Source organism: Lampris incognitus, chromosome 3, assembly GCF_029633865.1.
Source record: "Lampris incognitus isolate fLamInc1 chromosome 3, fLamInc1.hap2, whole genome shotgun sequence".
NCBI classification, from domain to species: domain Eukaryota; kingdom Metazoa; phylum Chordata; class Actinopteri; order Lampriformes; family Lampridae; genus Lampris; species Lampris incognitus.
The window spans coordinates 70,594,681-70,619,977 of record NC_079213.1 but is presented as its reverse complement, the minus strand read 5'-3'; the positions used below and the strand labels follow the sequence as shown (position 1 = coordinate 70,619,977).

Here is a 25,297-nt window from a genome sequence, read left to right as displayed (position 1 = left end):
TCCCGCACCGGGCGAGAAAATAACCGGTTACAATAGTAACTCCACTGAACAACTGTACAAAAGTAGCTTGAGTTTAAATGTAAACCCTCATAGCATCAGTCAGTCCTATTCTCAAGTGAGAGGAAAAAAAAGTTAACGACATACCTCTAACACAATCTGAATAAAACAAAAGCAGTCAACTTTGTAAACAGCAAGTATTGAAAATGAAACAAAGTAAATGAAAACCAAAAAAAATTGACAGGCTGCTACAAAATATGGCGTGGGCCACGTCAACAGAGGCCCACCATTTCTAAAATGGCAAGACACAAAGCAAATCACATAGTAAGTCGTGTTCTCCAACGAGAAGAAGAGTTAAAATATGTCCTATGTAGCCCACAAACTAAATAAAGGCAGCCGCTGACTGAATAGGATTAAAAAAAAGTTACACCAAAAAGTGCTGCTACAGATTAACACGAGCGTCCCAAAATTATATAATAGCTAAGAAAAAAATTCCCTACGCAGTACACACAGCCAAAGCCAAGATACACCTCTCTCCTTAGGTAGGCTACATTATCTGTTGTCCGGTCGCTCGGTCCTAGGTTGAATTGTGGTCTGGAAGAAGAGAAACGCCGCGTCGGGATTATCGAAAGTGTGGACAGTTCCCTGCCAAGTAAACCGTAGTTTGGCAGGTTGGACCAGACCACACTTCACGCCCTTAAACTCCGCTCTGCGTCGGGCCAGCGAGGCAGAATAGTCCGGGAATGTACAGATCTCTTCCCCTTTGTATGACCGCTGTCCACGTTCACGGGATGCGTGGATAATCAGCTCCTTCGTCCGGTAATAGTGCAGCCTCACCAGCATGGCTCTCGGAGGTTTGCCTGAGGGTGGTTTGGCTGCGACGGTGCGATGTGCTGTCTATAACCGGCGTGTTGGCGAGAGTTTCCTCGCCCAGGATTTCCTTCAGGAAGGGGCCCATGAAGGCAGTCGGGTTGGTGCCCTCTTCGCCCTCAGGTAAGCCAGCCACACGTATGTTCTGTCGACGGTAGCGACTTTCGTGGTCATCCACTGCGGCTTTATACGTGACACTGTCTGCAGCCAGGGCGGCACAACGCGTTTCCAGCTCCGATAGCCTGTCCATAACTTCATTATGGGACGTTTCCAGGGCAGCGATTTTATTGGCGTGGTCAGCCATTGATGTTTGTAGTGAAGCTATTGTGGAACGAAGTTCTTTAACTCTTTCAGTTAGAGCTGTTGCACGAAATTCAGCCATACTCTCTGCCTGTAGCGCTTTCACCTCTGTGCGGATGGTGGTGATCATTTCGTCGCGAGTGTTCAGCTCCGCCATTTTACCTGTTATTTGGCTAGCTAGCAGAGAGCTGTCGGTCGGCCTTGTTGACTTGCTGTTTCTCACGCGGTTCTTATTTCTGCCTGACATTAAGAATAATTAGTAGCAGAGTGCAGCAACAGTGTGCACTGTTTCAAGAATTCAGTCGTTGTATTTGTTGGAAATATATGAAAGTTCTATGGCGAGACTTATGAGCACGTCTTCGGTCATGTCAAAACCGTAAGTTCAGCCGCTTATTTTCACCTGACAGCGAGGAGTTCTTCCAGGGGGATGTAGCGCGAGGGAGGATCACGTTGTTCCCCCCCGAACGGGCGCCCCGACTGACCAGAGGAGGCGCTAGTGCAGCGAACAGGACACATACCCACACCGGCTTCCTACCCGCAGACACGGTCTATTGTGTCTGTAGGGACACCCGACCAAGCCGGCGGTAACACGGAGATTCGAACCGGCGATCCCCGTGTTGGTAGGCAACGGAATAGACCGCTACGCTACCCGGACACCCGTAAATAGAAATATCATTGTAATATTACAAATATATGCTGCAGCGTGGTTTTTCTGAATTGTAAAGACAAGTGGTGCACACGATAAACCCCAGGACCAAACAAGCCACATATGTCTGTTTCCATTTGGGACCTTTATCAAAAGAAACTGTACCATCATAAGTCATACAGAGTCTGCCTTTTAAGGAAATAAACTAGATTTGAGGAAACTTTCAATTTGATAATTTGATTAACTTCCAAGTCATCATTAGTCAATAGTCATTCAAATTGGGTCTTGTAAGGCAAGGGAACTGTAATTATAAATAATTTTGGCTAACATCTCTGTTGATTATGATTACTTCATATTTAAACATAAGCAGTGAACAGTTTGCTATTTGGAACAGAAGATTTTTTTTCATTCTCAACATAATCCACTTTTACCATCAACACCCTCTGTATTGCCCACCTGGTGTACCCTGTTTAAATTTGTCATTAGCGATTAACTAACCGATGAATTCCTGAATCACTTTGCATTTTGTGACTGACAGGTGTGGTCAGCCCCCAGTCAGTGTGTGATCCGTGCCAGACCTTAGATCAGTGTAATTAGCTGTAGATTACAGCCGGGCTCTGCAGCAAGGGCAGAGGAAGTGTTTCATTGAAATTATCAGTGAGACCTATTAAGCCGTGAACCACATGAAAGGGAAGCAGCCAGCCCTGTTGAGTGTCAGTGGCTGGACAGCAGAGGTGAGAGAGAAAGCAGAGCCCTGGACAAGTGTGTATAAACACACACACCTTCTATTGCAGTTTGCATGCACACGCACTTACTTACATGCAACTATTACTCCTTAGGGCCACAGGCTGCTTTAGCAACACATGCCATAACTTCATCTAGAAATATTTCCCTTTAAACAGTATCTCCCTCCACATGTACAAACACATATATGGAACACACGTATGTGTCATAAAGAAACCTTGTAGATGGTTCCAAGGTTGGGACAGAGAGCAAATTCACAGGGATATTCTGAGTCTGATCAAATTTCCAGAGAAATACATTGGTCTTGTTCTCAATACTCTCTCCTTTCTCCTGCTCTGTCATGAACTCAGCTATTTATGATGGATTTGGTCCTTGTATCAAGCTGTATGCTAAGGAACTAATCGCCCAGTGTAAACCCAAGCCATTAATCCATTTTAGCATATGATAAATCAGCCCTGTGACAAATGGTGTCGCTGCCACTCCAGGGTGGGGGGGGGGGGTGCAAGGGCCTCTGTGTGACAATCAATGGGCCCACTTGAACCCTGGGCCTCAGGTGGCTGTCAGTGCCCATGGGGCTCTGCTCTGCGTCTGAATGATTAATCTGCTGGGCTGGGGTGTCGCAGACTGGAGTAGTCTCAAAGGCCGCCTTTATCTCTCCCCCCTTCGGCCCCTGCAGAGAAAGGAAAACAGAGCTCTGTGGTCATCCTTCGCCAAGCTACACATGCAAGCAGTCGTGCTGGCAGGGCCAAAGTTTTTATTAGCCTCGGCATACCAAAGTGAAGAGGATGGAGACAACACACAAATACACATACATGCTTACAAGCATACTTGAACTCTTTTTCTGTTTTTTACATGCATATGCACTCTGTCTGTTTTTCTTACGGTTGTTGCTTTCTGCATCCCTGCTGAAATGAACCAGTCCTTGGTTCATCTCAGCATGCGATAGTCATTGTGTGGTCATTCAGCATGAAGGGAAAAAGTCCTTCTACCTCCAGCCCTCCTTGGATCACTTATTCAGCCACAGAGAGACCAATAACATTGTAGAGTGTGTGTGTGTGTGTGTGTGTGTGTGTGTGTGTGTGTGTGTGTGTGTGTGTGTGTGTGTGTGTGTGTGTGTGTGTGTGTGTGTGTGTGTTGGGTGGGTGGATGGGTACATGTTCAGCAAAATTGAATTGATATGAACTGAAAATAGGACTTTCCCATAGCCATGTAGACACAGTTTCATACCAGCAACAATGATGCGTCCATAAACAGTCAGGTATCCCACTGAGATTTCCTTAGCAAAATGCATATCCCCCACCCACTCACTCCCTGAAACCCACTCTGAGACATAGCATTAGCTCAGACCCAAAGTGTAAATGTGAAATGTGATGTGTCTACAGTTGTATGTAATGCTCCACAGTCTGCTGTGTATTTCAGCAGAACACCTAATTTGTGTGGTAATTTCTTTCCTTGTGATATACTCGCCTCCACCCCACACCTCATCCCCTTCCTAGCAATATGATGAGGACTGGGGTAAGAAGATCCAGAGCGAGAAGTTCCGCTGGCACAACTCCCAGTGGCTAGAGATGGTGGAAAACCGACAGATGGATGAGGGAGGAGAACCCTTCATGTATGAAGATGATGGAGAGCCTTTCATGGGAAATGGGGATATCCTGGAGAGACCTGACCTCTTCTACAGTGCAGGTATTGTGGTCGAATATTGGAGAGGAGAAGAAAAGCGGTATGGATTAGCAGAGGGTAAAGAGGAGGGATGAATAAAGCGAGAGAAGATATGCACTCATACAGACTATTGTGGAGTAGGGGTGGGTGGGAGAGAAGACAAGGAGAAGATGGGGGAATGGAGTGAGAGCAGAGGAAAAGAGTTATATATAATACCAGAAAGGTAGCATAGATAAAGCAGTGAGCTGCAGTATGGACAGGTAGGTGCAGAATGGATGGAGTGAAAGATATCCTGAAGGGTAAAGGAGAAGACCCTTCTCAATGGGAGTGAGTACCTGTAAGCGTTTGCAGGTAAAGAGGGAGAAAGAAGAAGGTATGCATGGAATGAAAAAAGAGCAGAGGAGGTATGAATGGAGTGAGAGGGAGTTTCAGGGAGGAGTATGGTAATTCATCTACAAGGCCCTTATTGGGAAGCTGCACATCTATGCTAGATTGGTCCTCTGGACCAGATCAAACAGTCTGTTGACTGGCTTTCACTGCAAGTCCCTCAAGTTTATACTGAGCTTGGAAGATCTGCTTTTGGTTTCTATGCTCCGACCACCTGTAACTCTTTACAGTTCACCCTAAAAGTTAATAATTTGGAAACCCTTGGTCAATTAAAATCTGATTGCAAGCCATTCAGCTTTTGTTTGTACTTGTTTTATAATTGATTTGTTTTTTGTATCTTGTATCTTTTATTTACTATACTTCTATACTTGTTTTGTTTTGTTTTATCTTGTATCTTTTATATCTTTTTAATTCATTTTAAACTGTTACTTGACATCATTGTAAATGAAGGCCAGCCCTAAATGATTTTTTGAGTTTAAATAAAAGCAATAATAATAATGACAATTTGCTGTGAAGCCTGCGGGTGTGATGGAAGGAGCCAGGAAAGGTGAAAGGAGTGATTAAAGGCCTTAAATTATTATAGTTTCCCATGACATTACTACAGAGTTAAAATTTAGGAGAAAATTGATCAAGATGAGTTAGCGTACCTTTGGTGAATATTCCCAGTATTCTGGGATTTATGGTTGCGAATGCCTGGACCTTTGCTTTTATTTGTAAACAGTCACAGCACCTCTTCTGCCATTTTCTGCTGCACATTTATGGTCCATCACTGTGTTTCATTATGTGTGTGTGCTTGTGTTTGTTCTGTCTTGTTCTGTTCAGATGGTATTATTCCAGCCGATGGTGCCATCAGTCCTGAGTTCTACTCTGACTTTCAAAATGGAGACATGGGACAGACCACCGGCTACATTGGCAGGTAATAAACTCTATTCACCTAACCCCCCGGTATGTCCAACACATACAGACTTTAACATACACACACACATACACACACACAGTCGAATGTGTCCAATTGAATACAGTTATGCATGTGATTGCAGGGCAGGTTGTTTTTGTCCAGAAATATCCACACTGTCAGTGAGGAAATACAGAACAATGAGTGTTTACCTTCTAGCTCTGGGTGTCTTAGGGAAGTAGTGCAGCAAGACAGTCAGCCAGCCAGTCAGCCAGCAACACTGTGGCAGCAGTGCAGCTCTTCTGTGTTGTTATTCAGAATCACTATTCGCTGATCTGTGTTATTGAACCGAACCAGGCCTGAGTCAACAACACTTGGCTATCCCAGAAGGCATCACCCCACCCTCAACAGCAACACTGCAGCTTTGAGAGCAAACACACTCTTGCCATATCCATGCCTCCCTGTTCCCATTTCTCTATCTCCCTGTCTTCTTTAGCTCTATTTCTTCTTTGTCCCTCTTGCTTTCTCTTTATCACTCTCTTCATGTACTCTATTGCTGTCCTTGCTGTTTTTCAATCCGCCATGGCTCTAACACATCATCCATTGGTCCCATTCCACAGTGAAACTTAATGTGGTGGAGTATAGGGTTTGAAATAGATCGTGTTATCACTAGAAAAGACTAGTAAACCTTTGTTTGCCTCTGGCATCCGTTTTCAGGTTCATTATCTACCAGCTACTAATTTTATATGCTGTTAAAATTATAAACACTGGGGGAAATTGAGAGTTTATTGTGAGTAATTTGTCTTATTTATTGTCAAACATCTCTTTGCGTGCGATAAAGCTTGTGTCAAGGTTTTTTTTGTTTTGTTTTTTTTGCTCCCTATCCCCACCCCACCCCACGGGCAAGAATGTTTGGCTTGGCTGCTGTTGAGAGGCTGTCTATGTAGATAGCAGAACTATGAGCTGAATCCATGCCACAGTTATTTCAGCTTTCAGAGCAAAACGGAGAGGAAGGAGGGAGTGAAGGAGAGAGAGAGATGAAAACAGTGAGAGAATGAATGAAGGGAATGCAGGGAGAGCTTTTTCTCTACCTCTCTCTCTGTCCTGCACAGTTCTTTGTAACTGATACCTTTTAAATATACTGAGAGAGCTGGGGGAATTGGCGTCTGTGAGACTGTTTTAATTTGCCCAGTGTACTCTTGAGTGATCCAGGTTAACACAATAATCAAAGCCAGCTCTGCCGCTTATTTTAAACTATGTGTGAAACATGGTGTGAATAGGTCTCTTTAAAATGTCCTTAATACAATCACAGTTATTTGTATTAATATCATAACAAGCCATTTCATATCGACCATATAAAATGTCGGGGATATGGGTCATTCGAAAGAGCATCTGGTTGTAAGGACATTGCAAGAAATTTCCCAGAAGGAATGGCTTGGATGGCCAACATGTGCATCACACTGACAAAGCACAAATGCCTGGGCACAAGTAGAGACACAAGACAGAGATACAGCATGTAATAGACGGAGACAGGCAGACAGACAGGCAGCATGTGATTGGAGGAACCTAAATGGATCCACAAATGAATTGGCAAATCAGTGGGGTGTGTGAATATGAATTGACGCCAGCTGTTCCCATTGTGCTCACAGTTACTTAAAACACCATTGCTATTGGCGTCTACAATTGTGCCGTTTTTTTACTTGCACTTTACAGCATAATTTGCCTGTTATCTGACATGGCAATGGTATATCTGCTTTCCGCTTTGGTTCTCCTACTCCCTGCCTCTTGATATGCATCCTTGGCTATGATATTGTTAACTGATGACATCATTACCGTGTTCTATGATACCAGTTGATTGCTACTAATTGCTGACTCTCTTGTAAGTTGCTGTGGATAAAAGCAGCTTTTAACCGAGTAAAGGTAAATAGAATTGTCTGTGGTTGGGGGGGGGGGGGAGGCAAAAGGAGCTAAAGAAACAAGGAAAAATAGCGTGCCATCATAATCAGGTGAAAGGTGGTGGTGGGGGGGGGCGAGAGGTGGCGGGGTGAGATCTGGTTCTTTAGAGCAGTCTTTACCAGAGACTGGGTCGTGACCCAGAGGTGGGTCACAGTCGATATTATTTGGGTCGCCAAAGAAATGTGCAGAATTTCTTGTCTCTTATTTAAGCTTTAGATTTGCAGTACACTTTTGAGCCACATGAGCGCGCTCATTGGTATTGCTACCACACTCACGGTTTCCGCAAGAAATGGACTGAACGCTGTAGCCGATTTGTGCGTTGCGCTCTCCTCTTGTACACCGGACTGGAATGCAATACTAAAAGCAAGCAGGTCTGCCTATCACATTAGCAAGGTGTAAATAAAACTAATATGCACAATTGGATATTTGGAGTAGGCCTAAAAAGACAACATTCAGGATGAGTAAATATTATATGAGCCTAATGAGATTTGATGTGGAATAGACCTGATGTGGTTAACGAATTGACTATTCAAATTGATTGACCGTTTTATATCAATAGCTGCACTTAAACACAAGCTTACTTGTTCTGATAATAGACATGAACATTTCAAAAAACTTCTAACAAGAAACCTGTTTTTGATAGCACTGAATGTTCGTGTTGTTCTGATAATTGTACTTATGAGCATTGAATCTAATATGAAAGGCTGTCATACATTCTATTCATTTTAATGATGAGAGGAGAAGAACAAGAGCCTAGTAACTCCACCTAAATGCACTTACTGTGTCTCATTGTTTTACTGATGAGAGGAAATAAAAACAATGAGATAGCCTGTTAACATGTATATGTGTTTTCAATAACGTGCATAAAACAAAGTTGTAATTTATCAAAAACATATCTCTTTGAAATGGCTGGTTTACCCATTCAAGATAATAATATAAGGCGATGCGGAAACGGCAGTAAAAATGGTCAGGAACATTCATTTATGCACAAATTCACTCTTCTCATGATTTATAGATAAGACCTATTGTGAATTGGGTCACGATGGCTTATCATTCTTAAAAAGTGGGTCCCCAGGAAAAAAGTTTGGGAAACACTGCTTTAGAGGAACTGTTGTGTTGGTTGGTTGTAACCTGAGCAGTGACAGCAGAGCAAGATCAAAGCGTGGTGGGTTGCGGGGTCTGGAAGAGACAGACGCAGGGGGCTGAAGGGTCACGCTGAAGGAGGAAAAAAGTCCTGATTCCCTTTCCTGTTCAGTACCAAGGAGCGCCCTCAGTCAAATGGAACGTGTCCCCACACCTCACCCCCACCACCTTACTGCAGGGGGCCCTCTGGGGCCAAACTGGCATTTGTGGGAACACTGGGGCCCTTTGTCTTAATGATCTGCACTCCCTTTCTCGTGTCGTCAACGTGTCACAGCACACATGGACTCACATAACTTGAATGAGGTGGCAGACAAGTCGATTTGCATCTTTCTTAATAAGAAATATTGCATCTGACAACGGCTGTGTTACCACTTGCTGTAGTTATCCCAGACCCAGGCACTCCGGCAACCCAATAAAGATTTAAGATATGTAAAACAGTCTGAGAAAGCAGTTGGATTTTACCAAGAATCTGAAATGAAACAAAAACGCAAATGTCACCATATCTACTGGATGGGGGGAAAGTTATGCTATTTTTCAGTTATGAAGTAAGTCTGAAATGTGTTACTTGACCAAACCATACACTCAAGTTCTGCTTCAGGGTTGATATCTCCAACCTCTCAGGCAGACAGATGAACATTGACCAAATGCCCCTCATCAAGATACAATATTCTACTTACGGTATACATTAAGAAAAAATACAGAGGGGTGAGCGCTGATACCTCTCCGACCTCTCCATCCCTAATTGATGTATGACAGAATGTAAACACCGCAAACTGGTATTTTTGTGGTTGAGGTTTCATAGGTTTCATAGGTATTTGACTAGTGTGGATGTGATATTTTGACATTCTTACTAATTTATACTGCTTGGTCAGAACTACCTATAGAAACTGTGCCAAAAATAAGACATGGTCTTTCTTCTAAATTTGAACTGTGTCTGTACTATTGTCATGTGAATATTTACTACCATCCAGGTTACACCATCCTTAACACACAAAAAATGTTCTTATTGCAGGATCCCATTTTGAAACATTGTGTGGATATGGGTCCACTCCAGTTCACGAGAGGCCTGTGGTCCAGCTGTGTCATCCTCTTAGGCTAGGGGTGTAACCAGTCAGACCGACTGACAGGCAGACAGACACAGAAACAGGCAGACAAGCAGGCAGGCGGATGGTGTGACTGAGAGTTCCAGTCTGCCAGCCTCTTTTAGCCTGGCTCTCAAATCCCCCCTGACAGCCGTAGCGTGCGGAGAGGAAAAAGACATATTTCTGCCCAGGAACGAGGGAGAGGAGATGGAAGGGGTGGGGAGTTTGGGTGGTGGGGGGCTGAAAAGAGGGTAAGGGGCATAGGCAAAGGAGTGAGAGGGAGGAGAAGAGAGAGTGGTTCTGCAAGCTGCGTAACTGATCGCTGGAAGTGATTTGGCTAAAAACAACACGTCATTATAGGCACAAGCAGGGGCAAAGCAAACAGCTCGTATTTTAGAAGGCTAGGAGAGGATGTGGGGCCAGGCAGCCGCGGCTCAGTCCCAGAGAACGAAAGAGGAGGAATAACGGGGGCGAGAGGAAAAGCAAGAACAGGAGAGATGCGCCGTCATCCATCAGAGGCCAGTTTATCCATCACTCTGGCTGTCTGCTCACTTTCACCACACCCATCCTAACCTGACAAGGTTGCCGGGCCTGGTACCATGGCCCCACAGACAAGCACTCACACCAGCTGGCCAGAGGATGGGGCGTGAAATCACCCAGCCTTTTGTTCCTGTCAATATCCACATCCCCATAGTAACTGATTTGTACGGTGTAGATACAGGCCCTTTATCATCCCCTTCAACTGGCCCCCATCACTGGGTGTAGGGCAACTAATCTCTTCAAGTTTGGCTGTCTGCCTCCAACTCGTCATGGAGTTCTGTTATGACATTTTGCTGATTTTTATGGTTTGGGCTTGTTCCGCTGTTTACCCCTCTAGCCATATGCACTCTGCAATTCAGACGATCAATGTTGATGTCAAACGCCTGCATTAGGGAAGATAAATATTCACTTTTTATGAGCCTTTATTTGTCTGCTGTTACGGCGTGTGGGTGAGCGGATACACCTCTGGGTAGTTATGGTTAGAGATGCATGATGTCGGAGCGCCGCCTAGTGGCTATATTATGTGTGTAGCTGTGTTTTGTGGACATTATGTCAATGTTGGCCTGTCCGCGCATAAAACTCTTCCCTCTGCCTCTTTTGTTTTTTCACCAGTGTACCAGAGCACTTTGTTCCAACTGTTCCCAACCCAGGAGGACGGCCCGCCACAGCTTATGGTTTCCGCCCCGACGAACAGTTCTTCTACAGTTACCATGCTGCCGCCTCCCGGTGAATTTGTAGCTACTGCTTGTACACACACACACACACACACACACACACACACACACACACACACACACACACAAACGAAATCAAGCGTGTGCACCGATAAACCTGTTTTACCAACATTACAGGCTGTATGTGCACAGCTGTGCTAGCATTCTTTCATCTCTCCCTGAGTGCTTCAGAATTTACACTACAGTTTCATGTTCATCTTAATGAACGTGAACACAGAAATAAAACTGTAAAATCTCATATCCTGGCCAATCATTTTTTTTATTCTTGCTTTTACTATTTATAAGTATTTGGGTATTGAATCTCAGTGTTGCCTAAGCTATGTAATGACATAAAGGCATCTCGTATGTATTTTAAAATGAAATTAACTTATTTGTTTTGTGTTTGAAAAAAAATCCAAGGATTCATGATTTATTAATGAAATGCATTCCATCTGAAGTTTTTACATGTATCTGTGACATTATAGAATGTTTCTTTTTGACCACCAGAATCCTCTAAAATGACTCTCAGGCAACATTTTAAGACAAACAAAAAGGCAACGTGGCTTTCAGTAGGGTTGGAGACTGGCAGATGGGACAGAATAAATGTATTGTTGCCTTTGTGGGCACTAAGGTGTCTATGTCATGACCACTGAATCAAAAAAGATGGAAAGGACACCCACTAGTGTATCATTCCAATCTCCTTTATCCATTTAGTTAAGTGGTTGTTAGAGCGCGGAGCAGGAGCATGAGCTCCAGCTCTGCATGAGCATGGAGCTCAGTCCAAAAACATATTAAAACCAGTAGCTGCATGTGGAGAATACATCACACTATTTTGTTGTTTAGCCTTTGAACACACACACTGTCTTGCTCTCTTATAAACACTCTGGTTGATAACACTGGAATAAATTGTACAGAATCTGTTCTTTGCTCTACATGTCATCTGACTTCATTGATTTGAATGTAATATGAGGAGAAATGCGGACAACCTACTTAATGGTGGATAAAAGTTTTTAAATGTGAACATATGTTTCTGCTTTCTTTGTTGTATTGTCTTATGTGCCTGGAGCACTACTGGCTCATTGACATGAAATAGCCTTTGTTTGTGGTGCAATATCTAAAATAAATGTTTGGAACATGACAAACGGTATACTGTACAATGCTTTCCTATTTTATTTGCTTGTTGCACAGAAATAATTACTGAAAGGTTTTTTTGTTTCTCAGTATGATACTGACAGTCAGTTGTGGACAAAAAACTTGACTATAAATGAATAGTCAAAGCAGTGTGCTATATTGAGTATGTCACATTAAAGCATCTAGAGTTTTTATTAGTTCTCCCCAGAGACCCATTGGACGGCTGACTTGTAGACTTCATACGGTAACAGCAGCTGGAGGGCATTTTCTTTATGCTCCATTTAATTAGTATATCCATAATATTTCCATTAACCAACATTTGTCTTCAGGGCAGTTTGGAAAATTCCAAGCTACTGAGTAGCGGGCTGCTTAAATATCCATTGCTGTGGTCTACGTACATCAAACACATTAGCAGAGCTGTAATACTAACCACGTCTGTATAAAATGTACTGTGTAGATAACAAGCACTTGATGGTGTCAAAATTCCAGTTCAGGTACTCCCAGATCATGCACTGGTCTCTATGGCAACCACATCCCCATGAAAAAGGTTTTTGTCTGTAGTTATAGATTTAAGGCACTTGGACGCAATGTTAACTATGAGCCAACGGAGGAACAAGAAAGGCACCTGATGTGCTACCAACGGTAATATCAGTTAACAAGAGACACAATCCCTTTTATGCATTGAAGAACACATCCAAGATCATTTAGAACGATGTAGAATCCTTCTGCTAAATTATTTTTTTTTTAAAATACAATTAATGTATTTGAGTGTTATTGATCCAGTAAACTCACTTAGTACAATAAAATTATAGATCTGGTTTAGTGGTTTCAAAACAATCTGAAAGGCATATGATAATAAAAAGGAATCAAGAATTAGAATATGACTTCACATGAGGGGAAACAGTCTGTTTAAAATATACTTAACATAACTCCACTTGGACCTTAACACCAACCCGGAAACTTCAATGTGTAGTTGTGTATAAAGCTGCAATACTCGTCTCAAATCTCACTCTTCCTATAGCAGCTCGATGCTAAAATGATCTCAGTTAAAAAAAAAAAATCTGATGGAACAGTGATGATTATCTTACTGCCAAGAGGCTTTTAGGAAACCCAGCACTTGCTGCTTGTTCCCCACTTACCATTCTAATAAAATGATTTTGAATAACTGATTTTTGTAAGTTATTTACATCAATTTCATGCATTATACATTTATCTGTAGTTATAGGAAGCATTTATAACTTTTCAATATTTCTCCATAGGTGGCCAGAGTTGTTCCTCTCTTGAGTTGTCTGTTATGTGAGCAATATTTTTGAGGTAGTGTAGATGACTAATGTTGTCAATAATCACAACTTAATTCTTCCATCATAATTTAACAAGTAACTATCCCAATTTTATTCCCATTTCTAGACTCAGTCCCTGCTGGATGGCCATCTCCATTACCTCACAAGGTTGCCCTTTACTCATGGTCTAAAGTTGCTTTTATTTGCCATCGGACTACGACACGACTCCCTCACTCATCAGTAGGAATTCCACTCGGGTAGCGTTGCACCAACTCCTCCACCTCAATCACTTCTACCACCAGATCGCGGATCTCCTTGATAGAGTCCAAGGGTGGGGAGAGAGGGATGGAAGAGGAAACCTCTATAGCAGGCTCAGAAGATGCTAAGGTTTGGGTTTGCAGCACCTCTTCTGAAGGCTCTGAACTTACATCAGCTGATGGTGTGACTGCGTGACAAGCATTCGCCCCGACATCCTCGCTGATGCTTCCTTCACCACTGATAGCACCTGTCTGTGCTTGAGGTGAAGGGCTGTCGCTCAGGTTTACTGCAGTTTTGGCCAGTGCATTTTCAGGAGGTTCATCTGGGCTCACAGGAGGTGCTGCACTCATGTCAGCTTCCTCCTCCTCCACTCTCTCCTCCTCCACGAAGTCAGAGGTCATCGAGACTTCATTTCCACTGCTCTGCAACACTTTGACCTCTTCAACATACTCCACGTCCGAGGGGGCCGATTGACTTCCTGCTGACACATTCAGAGAAGAAGGGTCTGAAACGCCAACTGCCTCGGCATCCTCTGACCCCAGATCAAGGCTGACATCTTTGGGTGTGACTGTAGGTCCCCCACCACTAGAGGGGGCCTCTGACTCAATTTCAAGATTCTCATGTGGACTCGCTCTCTTAGCATCTCCTTCAGCTTCGGTTACTGTTAGGGAAGCTGTGTCTTCAGTTAATATATCTATTGAGTTTTCTTCATCTGCAGGTTCTGGGGCAGGTAACAAGATAGGGTCTGGGCTCGTGATGGGGCTTTCACTTTGTGTTACAGTTTCTTGTGTCTTTGCCTCTTCACTTCCAAAAGTAGTGGCAATTTCTGGCAAGGCTATCTCTACTTGATTTGGAACATCTGTCCTCTGTGTCTCAGGTTCAACCTCTGTCTCTGCTTTCTTCATTTCAGCAGCAAATACTTCTTCATTTACAGCAACTGGTATTTGAACCTTGTCTGTGTCAGTAGGGACTGGTATGTCTGCTATGGTGCTTTTCTGGGTTGGGACAGGGCTGCTTTCTTCAGCTGGTGCAGCGTGGATGACATTGCCATTTGTTGCATTCTCAACGGATGCTGGCTGTTCTGAAACAGCGAGACTAGGAGCAGTCTGCATTTCCTCAGCCTCTCCCTCTTTCACATCAGTTGAAACAAGAGTTGTAAGGACGGTTGTGTCTATGCATGGTGGCACACCCTCCTCTTTCCCCTGCTGTTCCTCCACTCTGGTACTGGATGTCTTCAGTGGATCCAGTGAAAGACCATTACTCACAAGAGGAGAGGAGGGTTGGGGCTCAGTGGTGGACTTTGTGGGGGAAGCCAGTGGTCTGGCTGGACTACCGGGGGTGGACGCCGAAGGGGAAGACAGGCTGGATCGACTGGACTGGCTCAATAGGTCTCTGCTGTCTGTGAACAGATTGTGCTTCTTCAGGCTAGCTGCCTCTTTCACCACTAGAAGAGAGGGAACAAACAGAAATATCCAATACAGTCAGACTGAAGTATCTGCGTGGTCCTAATTACCTCGAAACTTCTCTTTCAGGCCTCTAGATAGGAACATTTTCTTAACTAATTTTTGAGATTATAATGCTAAAATAATGATAATAAGGATAATATCAATAAATGGTAGAGGTAGTAGTCGTGGAAGTAGCTTACCCTTGGTGACCTCCTTGTCCAGGGTCTGCAGCAGAATACCCTCATATACGTTCTCAACATTAACAAAGCTGGAGTGGTCGGCATAGATGTACTGTTCAAGACCCTGAAGTGCCTATCGAGAGACACAGTGACAACTTAAGCTTTGTATGTGTATGTGCGAATTGTTTGTAATATGAGAGAGAGACAGCGCAAGCAAGTCAGATGGTGCGTGTTGTATGAAATCCTTTTTACTTCTTACCAATTTCCAAAATTTTTCTCATTGGTTTTATTCAGATTGTTGTCTTTTTTTTGCTGTAAGAAAGTTAGTGTAATAAACTACAGTAATTAAAACAAATGCAAAATGGCCAGGTTTCTTAGTTTCTTGATGTTTCCTGTGATGCTGGTCATTTTGACATTTTTTTTCTCTATCCTATACAACAAACCCATGTGCATTAACTGATGTGATGCATAGACTCACGTGCAACAAGACACAGAAGAGCGACAAGGTTTCTGTGAGGTTGTCCTTAGATAGTCTAAGGACAAATTACTTTATATTCCTAATACGTTCACAAATTTCATAATAATCTCCCCCAAATGTCCAAATTCTGCGATCTGAAATCTGTTTTTATGTCTCCTCAGTGATTCTGTCCATGTTTTACGAATCGTGGAAATCATGGGAACCTAGTCTTGGGACATGGTCTGTGTGTTTGTGTGCATTTTTGGGAGTTTGTGTGTATAGCCTGAATATGCCTAAGTCTAAATACGTGTGTTTTCACTCACTGTTTCGCAGCTGGGGGCCAGGTTCTTCTTGATGTGGGGCAGGGTGATAGCCACTAGAGCCTCCTGGAAGATCCTCTTCCTCGTTGTGCTGCTGTCATAATCATATTGCTATAGGACACAGAGTTGAGGTAAAGTATTCTGCTGTATGTTTACATCAGTCAAGCTCAGGTATATTTAATATATACTGGATATCAGTGGCAATCAACTGTGTCTCATGGAGGACCATGTGTATGCAGGTTTTCCCTCCAAACCAACACTGCAGCACTTGATTTCAGTGATTAACACACCTTCAACCATAACTGAGGAGGACTAAATAGTGAAATGAGATAGTGTAGTGTTCAGCTGGAATGAAAACCCACACACATATGACCCTTCATGGTACATGGTTGAATACCACTGCTTTATACCATTGTGCATTTAGCATATATATCTGCAGATATGTAATAAGGTATCTTGGTTAGGTATTTTATTTTAACTGCTAGATACAGCACTCTAAACAGAACCAAAGAATAGGTCAACTAGGAAAATAAAACATCTGAAAACATTGTATCTCATTACACATGAGAATACCGGAATGATCACATTTTTCAATGATGATGTGCGCATTACTGAAAAACACTTTATCACTTCCTTTTTTAATCTATTAAAGCTCCATACTCATATTAGCATCTGTGAGATATATTGTATCCTCCCTCCTGTGTTATGACTAATGATCTGACCTTCAGCACCCTGTGCTTGGTCTTCTCTATAGCGGAGCCTGCACAGTCTGGGTTGTCCTGGATGGCCTTGTGCAGCAGCTGCTCAAAGGTATAGGCTGCATTCTCCATCAGCTGAACCAAACAAACAAGAGGCAAGAGCAGACTGAAATTAAAAGCCCAGTTTCCAAAACACAGAATGTGTAAGAAAAACAAAACAAACACGTGAAAAATCCATCAGTGAAATGATGCCATTAATGGCCTTCCTGTGATTCATCATATATTCATTCACATGACTGGTTTTCCCTGTGTTCGTCACTGTGGAAATAACTGGATGCTGCCTAAATACAAAATCAGCTAAGGAAAAGAAACACACAGTACAATCACTGGTGCATCATAAATACTGGCTAATCAAAATATTGTGTCAGACACTTCTACAGCCCACACAGTCTGTGACTAGGATCAACACAGACACAAGGGCTAAGCTGCCTGCCAAGGGTTGACAGTTAACAGATGGGCATTGATGTGTAGAAAATGCTAATAAGGTCACACACAGAGAGAAAGAGGAAGTGAATTGATTAAATTAGACCTGAGTACTCTGTGTGCAAGGGAGTGCACATCCATGTGTGCAAGTGTTAACCTTTATTTATCAAGGGGATAGTGAACTGAGAATGCATTCTACCATCCAGCGATCAAAGTTACATTAACAGCTAAGAGCTGCCCAGTATGATCATAGCATTGTATTGTGGCCACTGAGCAGCTCAACCTGGGGGTTGAGCGAAGTGCCTTGCTTAAGGGCACTTCAACAGTAGTTTATTGAGGAAAGGGAGCTAGAGCAATACTCCCTTCCATTCATAGGGATGCTTCAAAACACTCTACGACGCTACTGCCAACTCGCCGTGTATGTGTGTGTATGTCTACAAACTCAAGATCTATGCATTGATGCATTGTGGATGGATGTGTGAGTACCCACTTACAAATGTGTACTGGGGTGTACTGTGGGTGATTGTTTTTGTTTTTGATTTTTTTTGAGGTGGTTGTTGTGTGAGAGAGCACGAGGGAATGACAGGCTACCTGCTGCAGGTCTATTTGTGCACTGTGGATCAGACTGGTGATGTTCGAGAACCCAAAACGCTCTTGCAGGTGAGTCAGCTTCTCCTGAAGTGAACTGATCCTCTGATAACAGCTCAACAAGTTTGGCCTTGCCATATTAGCCAGGAACTGCCAACATAAGACAGAGAGAGAGAAACAGAGAAAGAGCAACAGAGAAAGATAAGGGTTGTAAGATGAGCCTTTGTATCACAGTTGTCATTGGTCATACAAAAAAAAAAAATCTAGTGTATTGGAATGATAATGTGCACCACGAATGTAAGAGGGAGAAATGACCACAGAAACAATAACTGTGAAAGGAAGAGAGTAAAAGCAAGGAGGAGAAGAGACAGGAAAGAGCAATGGCGAAGAAGCAGCTAAAGGAAAGGGGGTCGAGTGAGGCAGGTAAACCAAAAGTGGATTTTAAGGAAAACTGACACATACCTGCTTTAGGTTATCTGTGGCACCGCCCACCTGGTAGTCCTGGCACAGACCATCCATCATGCTGTCGCAAAGCTGTCGCCCCTCCTGGAAACCCGAGCTGACTGGCTCCATCAGCTCCTCCAGGACAGAGGCGAGATAAGGCTGGACATGTTCTGAGCAGAACTTCTCTGCTGGCTCCGATACTATGGCTGAAAGTGTTGGATCAAAGAATTAAAAAAAACGTATTTGTTTGCATTATTGACTTGTTGGGTACACTGAAAGTATGGCTTCTTGATATCTGAACTAGTCAGCAGCCAGTTACCGGCCAGCTTGTGTAAGGACAAGAACTTGCTGCTAATTGGAAAAGAGAAGAAAAAGCAGGTAAACAGTATTTTGGGCAACCTTTATAATGACTGTAATGTTCTTACTGTAGAATAAATGAGACTTCGTTAAGTTTGCAACTCGCTAGTCGTGCTAGCTCTTTATTTCAGGTCTTCTAGTCCACTCTCTTCTTCCTCTAAATTACCCAGATGTGCTATTCCTCACGAACTACAGCGACACCTACAGGTCGATGATATATATAGCCAAGCTATAGACATATTACGTCCCCTTTCCTAGGAATGTTACATGACATAAAGACAACTTTCAGTGCTTCCATATAAAACATTTGTCTAACACACAACTTTTCAATAAAACTCAAATATACTCTTAGAACTTGTTTGTGCTTTTTCTTGTTTCCCAAACTAGCTATCAACATTGTTCATGGTCTAACATTCTCTCTCACCTCTCATATAAAATATTCTGTATCACTTTGTTTTCTTGTTTCACGCTCTGTTTAACTGCATTTCTTTCACATATTGCATATCATATACAATATTCCATATCACTTTTTCCTTGACTCTTAACACATTCTGTTTAACCGCGAACATTTCTTTCACAATAACCCCCCCCTTTTTTTTATTCACATTCCCCTTTTGGGTTGTACTTCCTTTATTAGTCTCTTTGATGGTTTACTAGGTCTACTTGACCTTCTCAAAGCTGGTGTGCCAGTCTTTGTGGTGGGGGGAGGAGAATCATCAGTGTGCCGGTCTGGACTTCCACTGACCTGCTGCCCCTGCATGTTCTCCTGACCACGTTTTCAAAAGTTCTCCTGAGTCTTAAGCAAACTCCTATGGTTTCTCCTAAGCACTTGTCCATCATCACTTTGTACAGTGAATGATCTGGGACTCACTTCAGGACAGTTGCCTTTCTGTCCCAGGTGTTATGATCCTTAATTCTCACTGCATCTTTCCAGAAGAGCTTCCAGTCTCCTGGTTGTTTTGTCGTAGTTCTCTTTTTGTTTCAGCTTGAGCTGTTGCTGTTTCTTAATCAGTCCCTTGTTGTTCATTTCCGATGGAATGTGTGGCAGTGTGGCATGCAACTTGAGGCCCACGAGGAGCTCAGCAGGAGAGGCTCCACATGCCAATGGTGCAGTGTGGTAGCTCGGTAAAGCTAGATAAGGATCAGTTTCACTGTCACTTGACTTCCTCAACAGTCTCTTAACAACTTCGACTCCCTTTTCAGCTTTGCCATTAGCCTGTGGTTACAAGGGGCTGGAGGTGTTGTGCTGAAATCCATACTGCTCTGCGAACTGTCTGAATTCTCTGCAGCTGTACTGCGGTCCATTGTCACTGACCACAGATTGTGGAATGCCCTGCCTTGATCCCATGCCAAAGAAGCTTTTCATGTGTGTGATAACACAAGTAGCTGACTTGCTACAAAGCTGTGCTATTTCTGGATAGTTAGAGTAATAATCTAGCACTAAAAGGTCTTCGATGTCCCTATTGATCCCAGGCCAGTACACTGCTTCTCTCACTCTCCTCTTACATTTCTCCTCACCGAGGTGCCCCTCGTGGACGCGATGCAGCATATTCTGGCGCATGGAACATGGAATCACCATCCTGTTCTGTCTGAGCACAAGGCCATTAACCACACTCAGATCCGCCCCGACTGGATAGAACTGTGGACAGCTGCCTTTTGACCAGCCGTCTTGGAGATTGGTTATCACTCCCTGCAGTGTTGGGTCTTTTGCCATTTCCTGCACGATTTTCTGCCACATGATGTCAGACACAGGAAAAGAAGATGTCAACATGCACATCAACATCACCAGACGTGGGGATGACTTGTGTTGCCCTGCTGGGGAGAGGTGCCCTAGACAAAGCATCAGCAAGCACGATGTATTTCCTTGGTATGTATATTAACTCAAAATCATACTTCTGAAGCTTCATCATCATGCGCTGGATTCTGGGAGACATGTCGTTCGTTTTTATGATTGAAATCACCGGCTTGTGATCAGTCTCCACCATAAAAGTAGGAAGACCATATACATAGCTGTGAAATTTCCCACACCCATACACTAGCCCCAGAGCCTCCTCCTCAATCTGAGCATAGCGTTTCTCTGTGTCTGTCATGGATCTTGAGGCATATGCCACTGGTTGCCATTTATCTCCCTCAGCCTGCAGTAGCACAGCACCCAAGCCATCTTTTGAGGCATCCGTGGAGATCTTTGTTCTTCTCAATGGATCAAAGAATGTAAGGACTGGCTCAGTAGACAGAGTCCACTTCAGTTCTTCCCATCCATTCCTTGTCATGTTTCTCAGTCCAGTCAAACTACATTGTGTTGCAACAGCTCTTTTAGGCATACTGTCTTGGAAGACAGATTTGGAACGAACTTGCCAAGGAGGTTGATCATTCCCATGGCTCGCAGGACTCCCTTTTTATCATTGGGTTGAGGTATCTCCTGTATGGCTTGCACTTTCAAGCAATGTGGTTCCACGCCCTCTCCTAATACCTTGTCGCCCAAGAAAATGACCTCTCTGATGTCAAACTGGCATTTATCTTTGCACCAGCCATCTCACTGGTGATCTCTTCCCTCTTTGGAATCTGATAATGTTCTCTTTTTATGTTCTAATTCAGATTTTTAGTGATATTGCCAGCGAGGACAGTAAAGGGGGGACAAATTAACCAAATGCAGCGCAAGTGACGACACATCTGACTGCTGATCGGGGACTATAACTTTTTTCAAGAGAAGATGTCAACTTCAGATGAGGCAGATGGGCTGCAGCTGAGATATGGATTGGTTCTGGATGGCATGGAGCGGCTCACAGCAGAGGAGATGGATGAGAGGCGGCAGCAGAATATGGCCTATGAGTACCTGTGTCACCTGGAGGAGGCCAAAAGATGGATGGAGGCATGTCTAGATGAGGAGCTCCTGCCCACCACAGAACTGGAAGAGGGACTAAGGAATGGTGTTTATCTGGCCAAACTGAGCAACTTCTATTCTTTAACAAAACCATTTGTTTTCTTCACACAGGTGATGGTGTACACCCAGTCTGTTGGTTGTTCAACCCGTTCAATGACCCCCCAACCGTGTCATCCTGTCCAGGTCCTTCTTCAGGCTGGCACGAAGTGCCACTGGTACTCTCCTTGAGGTGTGTACCATAGGCTTGGCATCACTCTTCAGTTGGATTCTGTAGGTGAATGGTAGTGTTCCATGTCCTTTAAAGATATCTGGAAAACTATGTACAATGTCGCTTTCCCCTTTGCATTGTGCGCCCAGTGCTACATTTTGCCTGTTGATCTGATAAATCCTTTTGACCAATACCAGATCCTCACACACTTTGTCCCCTAGGAGTGATTGTCCTTTAGGAACCACCACAAACAGCACGTTGTGCATCTTTCCTTTTACAGTCACTCTTAGTCTGCATGCTCCTTCTGTTTCTATGGGCAGTTTATTATATGCTCTAAGTGGAACTGCATTTCTTATTATTTTAGGTTTCTCTTTAAGTGCTCTGACATAATTTATGTTTATTAAATTGGCCTTTGCCCCTGTGTCAAGCTGAAATGGAACCAGCATCCCATTGACCATAAATGGTATCGTGATGGCCTGGCGGCCTGTCCAGGGTGTCTCCCTGCCTGCCACCCAATGACTGCTGGGATAGGCTCCAGCATCCCCGTGACCCTGAGAGCAGGATAAGCAGTTTGGATAATGGATGGATGGATGGTGCCATCCATTTGTCCTTGTTCTCTGTACTCAGTTTGACCAACGCCTGCAATCTCTGTGGACTGCACCTCGACTTCTTCCTCCGTGGATACCATACTGATGAAGAGTGAATCGCTGAGGTCATCACTGTCACCTGTGTCGTGAACTGTGTGTACCTTGTGTAATGACCTTTTAGAATCTGGAGATCTTTGGTGCTTCATTTGCCAGCATGCTTGTGTCTTAAAACGTTTCCTGTGTGGGTGTGGTTTCCAAACGTGTGGACCAATGGGATGTATTTGTCTTTGAATTTTTGTTATCGGCCAATGATAGGATGAGGAGTGTTCTGCCCGCGAAATCGCGGGGTCGCAACAGTCGATCTCCTCGCGAAAGGAGGGAGCTTGCAGATTCAGCAGGACTCCAAGGAGAGAGGTCCCATTTTTTTTCTCTCTCTCTCTGCGGCCCCGTTTGAGTGCCCGTTTCGCGGAGACTTTGTACACAGCTGTGTACTGGCCCACATTTGAGGACCCAAGGGTTGCGATTGGCCCCCGGTCGTGTGCTTGCTGGTGGGGTTTGTTTTGGGTCTGATTGCTTCGTTTCCCACCGGAGGACCATTGTCTTTGCCGGGGTTTGTGGCCATCTTGCGAGTGGAGGCCCTGCCGGGGAACCGACAGCAAGCACAGCGCCGACCGTCCTCTGGACTGCACACAGCCTCCCGGTCGTGGGAGCGTTGGAGGGTGAAGGCCCTGCCGGGGAGCCGACGGCAAGCACAGCGCCGATCATCCCCTGGACTACACACAGCCTCCCGGTTGTGGGAGCGTTGGGTTGTGAGTAACTTGGACAGATCACTTATACACACACACCAACGCACTTTTGTCTCGTCGCCTGGGCATCGTAGGGTGTCTGCCTTGCCCTGCGCTCAGAGAACTGGTTTAATATGCACCAACGGGCCCCAACAGAAAGCGCTGGGTATTTTGTATTCTTTTGATACTTTCTTTCTGTGTATTGTGAATGGTTGTCACACCCTGTGAAATTTTAATTAATGTTTAGTTGACCAACAGTACCACACGAGTGTGGTACTCTCTGTTTTCTCTCCCTCTCTCTCACACTCTCTCTCTCTCTCTCTCTCTCTCTCTCTCTCTCTCTCTCTCTCTCTCTCTCTCTCATTATTATCCAATAAATCCTATTATTATTAATTATATTTCGGGTGTATTGGCAGCTCATTTACTTTTGGAGTGCTAGTAATAAGCGTGTACAGTACTTCAGTACACAGCAGGGTTACACGATCTGCCTTAACCACAGGTTTGTTTAAATTCTGGGAAGATACACCATTCACTAGCCTTAGGTAAGTGTAGTATTTTCTCAGTGGAGGCACGGCGCTACTACACTGATAAATATCCTGGTTAATTATTTCTATTATCATTTATCACTATTATTGTCATTAGTGGCACTAGCCTACTAGTGCACAGGAGGTTCGGCCAGCTCAACATTCCACCGCTGAGAACTCAGGATCCTGTTGCGCCATTGGATTTGCTTGTAACACTTTAGTAACTGGTAGCATTAGGATGTTGTCTTGTTCAAATGTGCTTGGCGTTGCCCGCCAGTGAAGAAGGGGTTACATTTTGGAGGCACCGCTGGGATACTCCTGTTTTACTAACTTTAGTAGGTAGTTTACTGTTTATTGTTGTTTGTTGTTGTGATTTAATACAGTTAGCATGGAGCTCAGTCAGGCTGTCGAGTGGAGCCGTGAGGAGAATTTGGATGTGTCTCATGCTATTTTGCTTAGCAAAGTGCCACTGAATGTCAGAAATGATATTGTGAGCCGTGTACTTGATACAGTCAAAGTTTTGGGTCGCACTCGGATACGTGGTTGCCGTAGTGACAAGACTGGTAGGCACATGTTCATTCTAGTGGAGACATCTGCTGCTTTAGAACCCGTTTCTTTACCCCCTGAGATGGGAATTGTAGGTGAAGCGGGTCCCTGGTCTGTTCATGCTCTGAGTAGTTTGCCGTATGCTAACCCTGTCCCTGAAGGGGATGCATTTGAGGCCAAGCTGTTGGCATTGTTACAGCAGGAGGGTAAGTCAATGGGTGATGTTAAGGCTGTTGTCATGGGCACCCAGCATCCTACACCTGATGTCAGCACGGATTTAGTCAATGCCATAAGCAAGCTGGTGGACCGCTGTAATCAGGCCCCATCTGATGCACCTAGTTATAGGAAGCTGAGGTTGTTTTCAGGTTTGCGACCTGTTCCCCCGGTGAGGAGGAATATGATTCCTGGATGGAACAGGCTACTCAGATGATCACTGAATGGCAGTGTGCAGATGCTGCAAAGAGGCAACGCATTGTTGAAAGCTTGCGTGGGCCTGCTGGGGACATCGTGAGGTTCTTGAAGGTCAGTAATCCCTCTTCCACGGCTACTGAGTATTTAACTGCTCTTGACACTGTGTATGGGTCCACTGAGAGTGGGGCAGATCTTATGGCATCGTTTCGCCATACATTCCAGGAAGATGGAGAGAGACTGTCTGCTTACCTCTATCGCTTGGAGAAACTCCTCCACCGTGTTCTTGTGAGAGGAGGGATTGGTTCTGCTGACTTGAATCATGCACGCATGGAGCGGCTCTTTAAGGGTGCCCTTACCACTGACTTGGTGGCTTTACGTGTGCGAATGATGCATACTTTGCAAGATCCACCTACTTTCTCTCAGCTGATGCGGGAAATCCGAGAAGAGGAGCATTGGGTAAGTGTGAGAGAAAACACTAAGCTTTCTGTTGCTGCCGCTGCGGTTCCTCGTGCATGTGTGACTGCTGCTGTTGCTGTTCCCCAGGTGGCTGTGAATCCGGTGGCATCTGAGGTGGATAGTTTAAGGAATGAAGTCAAGGAGCTGACAGTTTTAGTGAGTAGGGTTTTGAGTGCTGCTACCCTGACTCCTGAAATGCCAGCCCCGCAGACTGCACTGGTTTCCCCGAGGGTTGATTCCTCGACCTTTCCCACGTCTGCTGCTTCATCTGCTTTGCCTGGCGTCTTTTGCTATAAGTGTGGGGAGGATGGTCACACCAAGCGA

General features: G+C 44.2%; 2 protein-coding genes across 5 annotated transcripts in view; one reads left to right on the top strand and one right to left on the bottom strand.

Annotated features, from left to right (window-relative positions):
- kifap3a (kinesin-associated protein 3a) overlaps nt 1–11,132 on the top strand; it is a 32,636-nt gene extending 21,504 nt beyond the window's left edge. The window contains exons 14-16 of the mRNA XM_056276787.1: nt 4,054–4,243; nt 5,429–5,522; nt 10,835–11,132. Coding sequence (XP_056132762.1) covers nt 4,054–4,243; nt 5,429–5,522; nt 10,835–10,952 — 402 coding nt within the window. The 3' untranslated portion in view covers nt 10,953–11,132. The remainder of the gene's footprint in view (nt 1–4,053; nt 4,244–5,428; nt 5,523–10,834) is intronic.
- A 182-nt stretch (nt 11,133–11,314) lies between these two features.
- niban1a (niban apoptosis regulator 1a) overlaps nt 11,315–25,297 on the bottom strand; it is a 61,703-nt gene continuing 47,720 nt past the window's right edge. The window contains exons 9-14 of one of the 4 annotated variants that reach the window (XM_056275841.1): nt 18,237–18,424; nt 17,778–17,924; nt 16,728–16,838; nt 16,009–16,116; nt 15,250–15,361; nt 11,315–15,048 (exon numbers count right to left, since the gene is read on the bottom strand). In XM_056275841.1, the coding sequence (XP_056131816.1) occupies nt 13,577–15,048; nt 15,250–15,361; nt 16,009–16,116; nt 16,728–16,838; nt 17,778–17,924; nt 18,237–18,424 (2,138 nt within the window). In that variant the 3' untranslated portion in view covers nt 11,315–13,576. The remainder of the gene's footprint in view (nt 15,049–15,249; nt 15,362–16,008; nt 16,117–16,727; nt 16,839–17,777; nt 17,925–18,236; nt 18,425–25,297) is intronic. The other 3 variants (XM_056275838.1, XM_056275839.1, XM_056275842.1) reach the window with 3 other exon arrangements.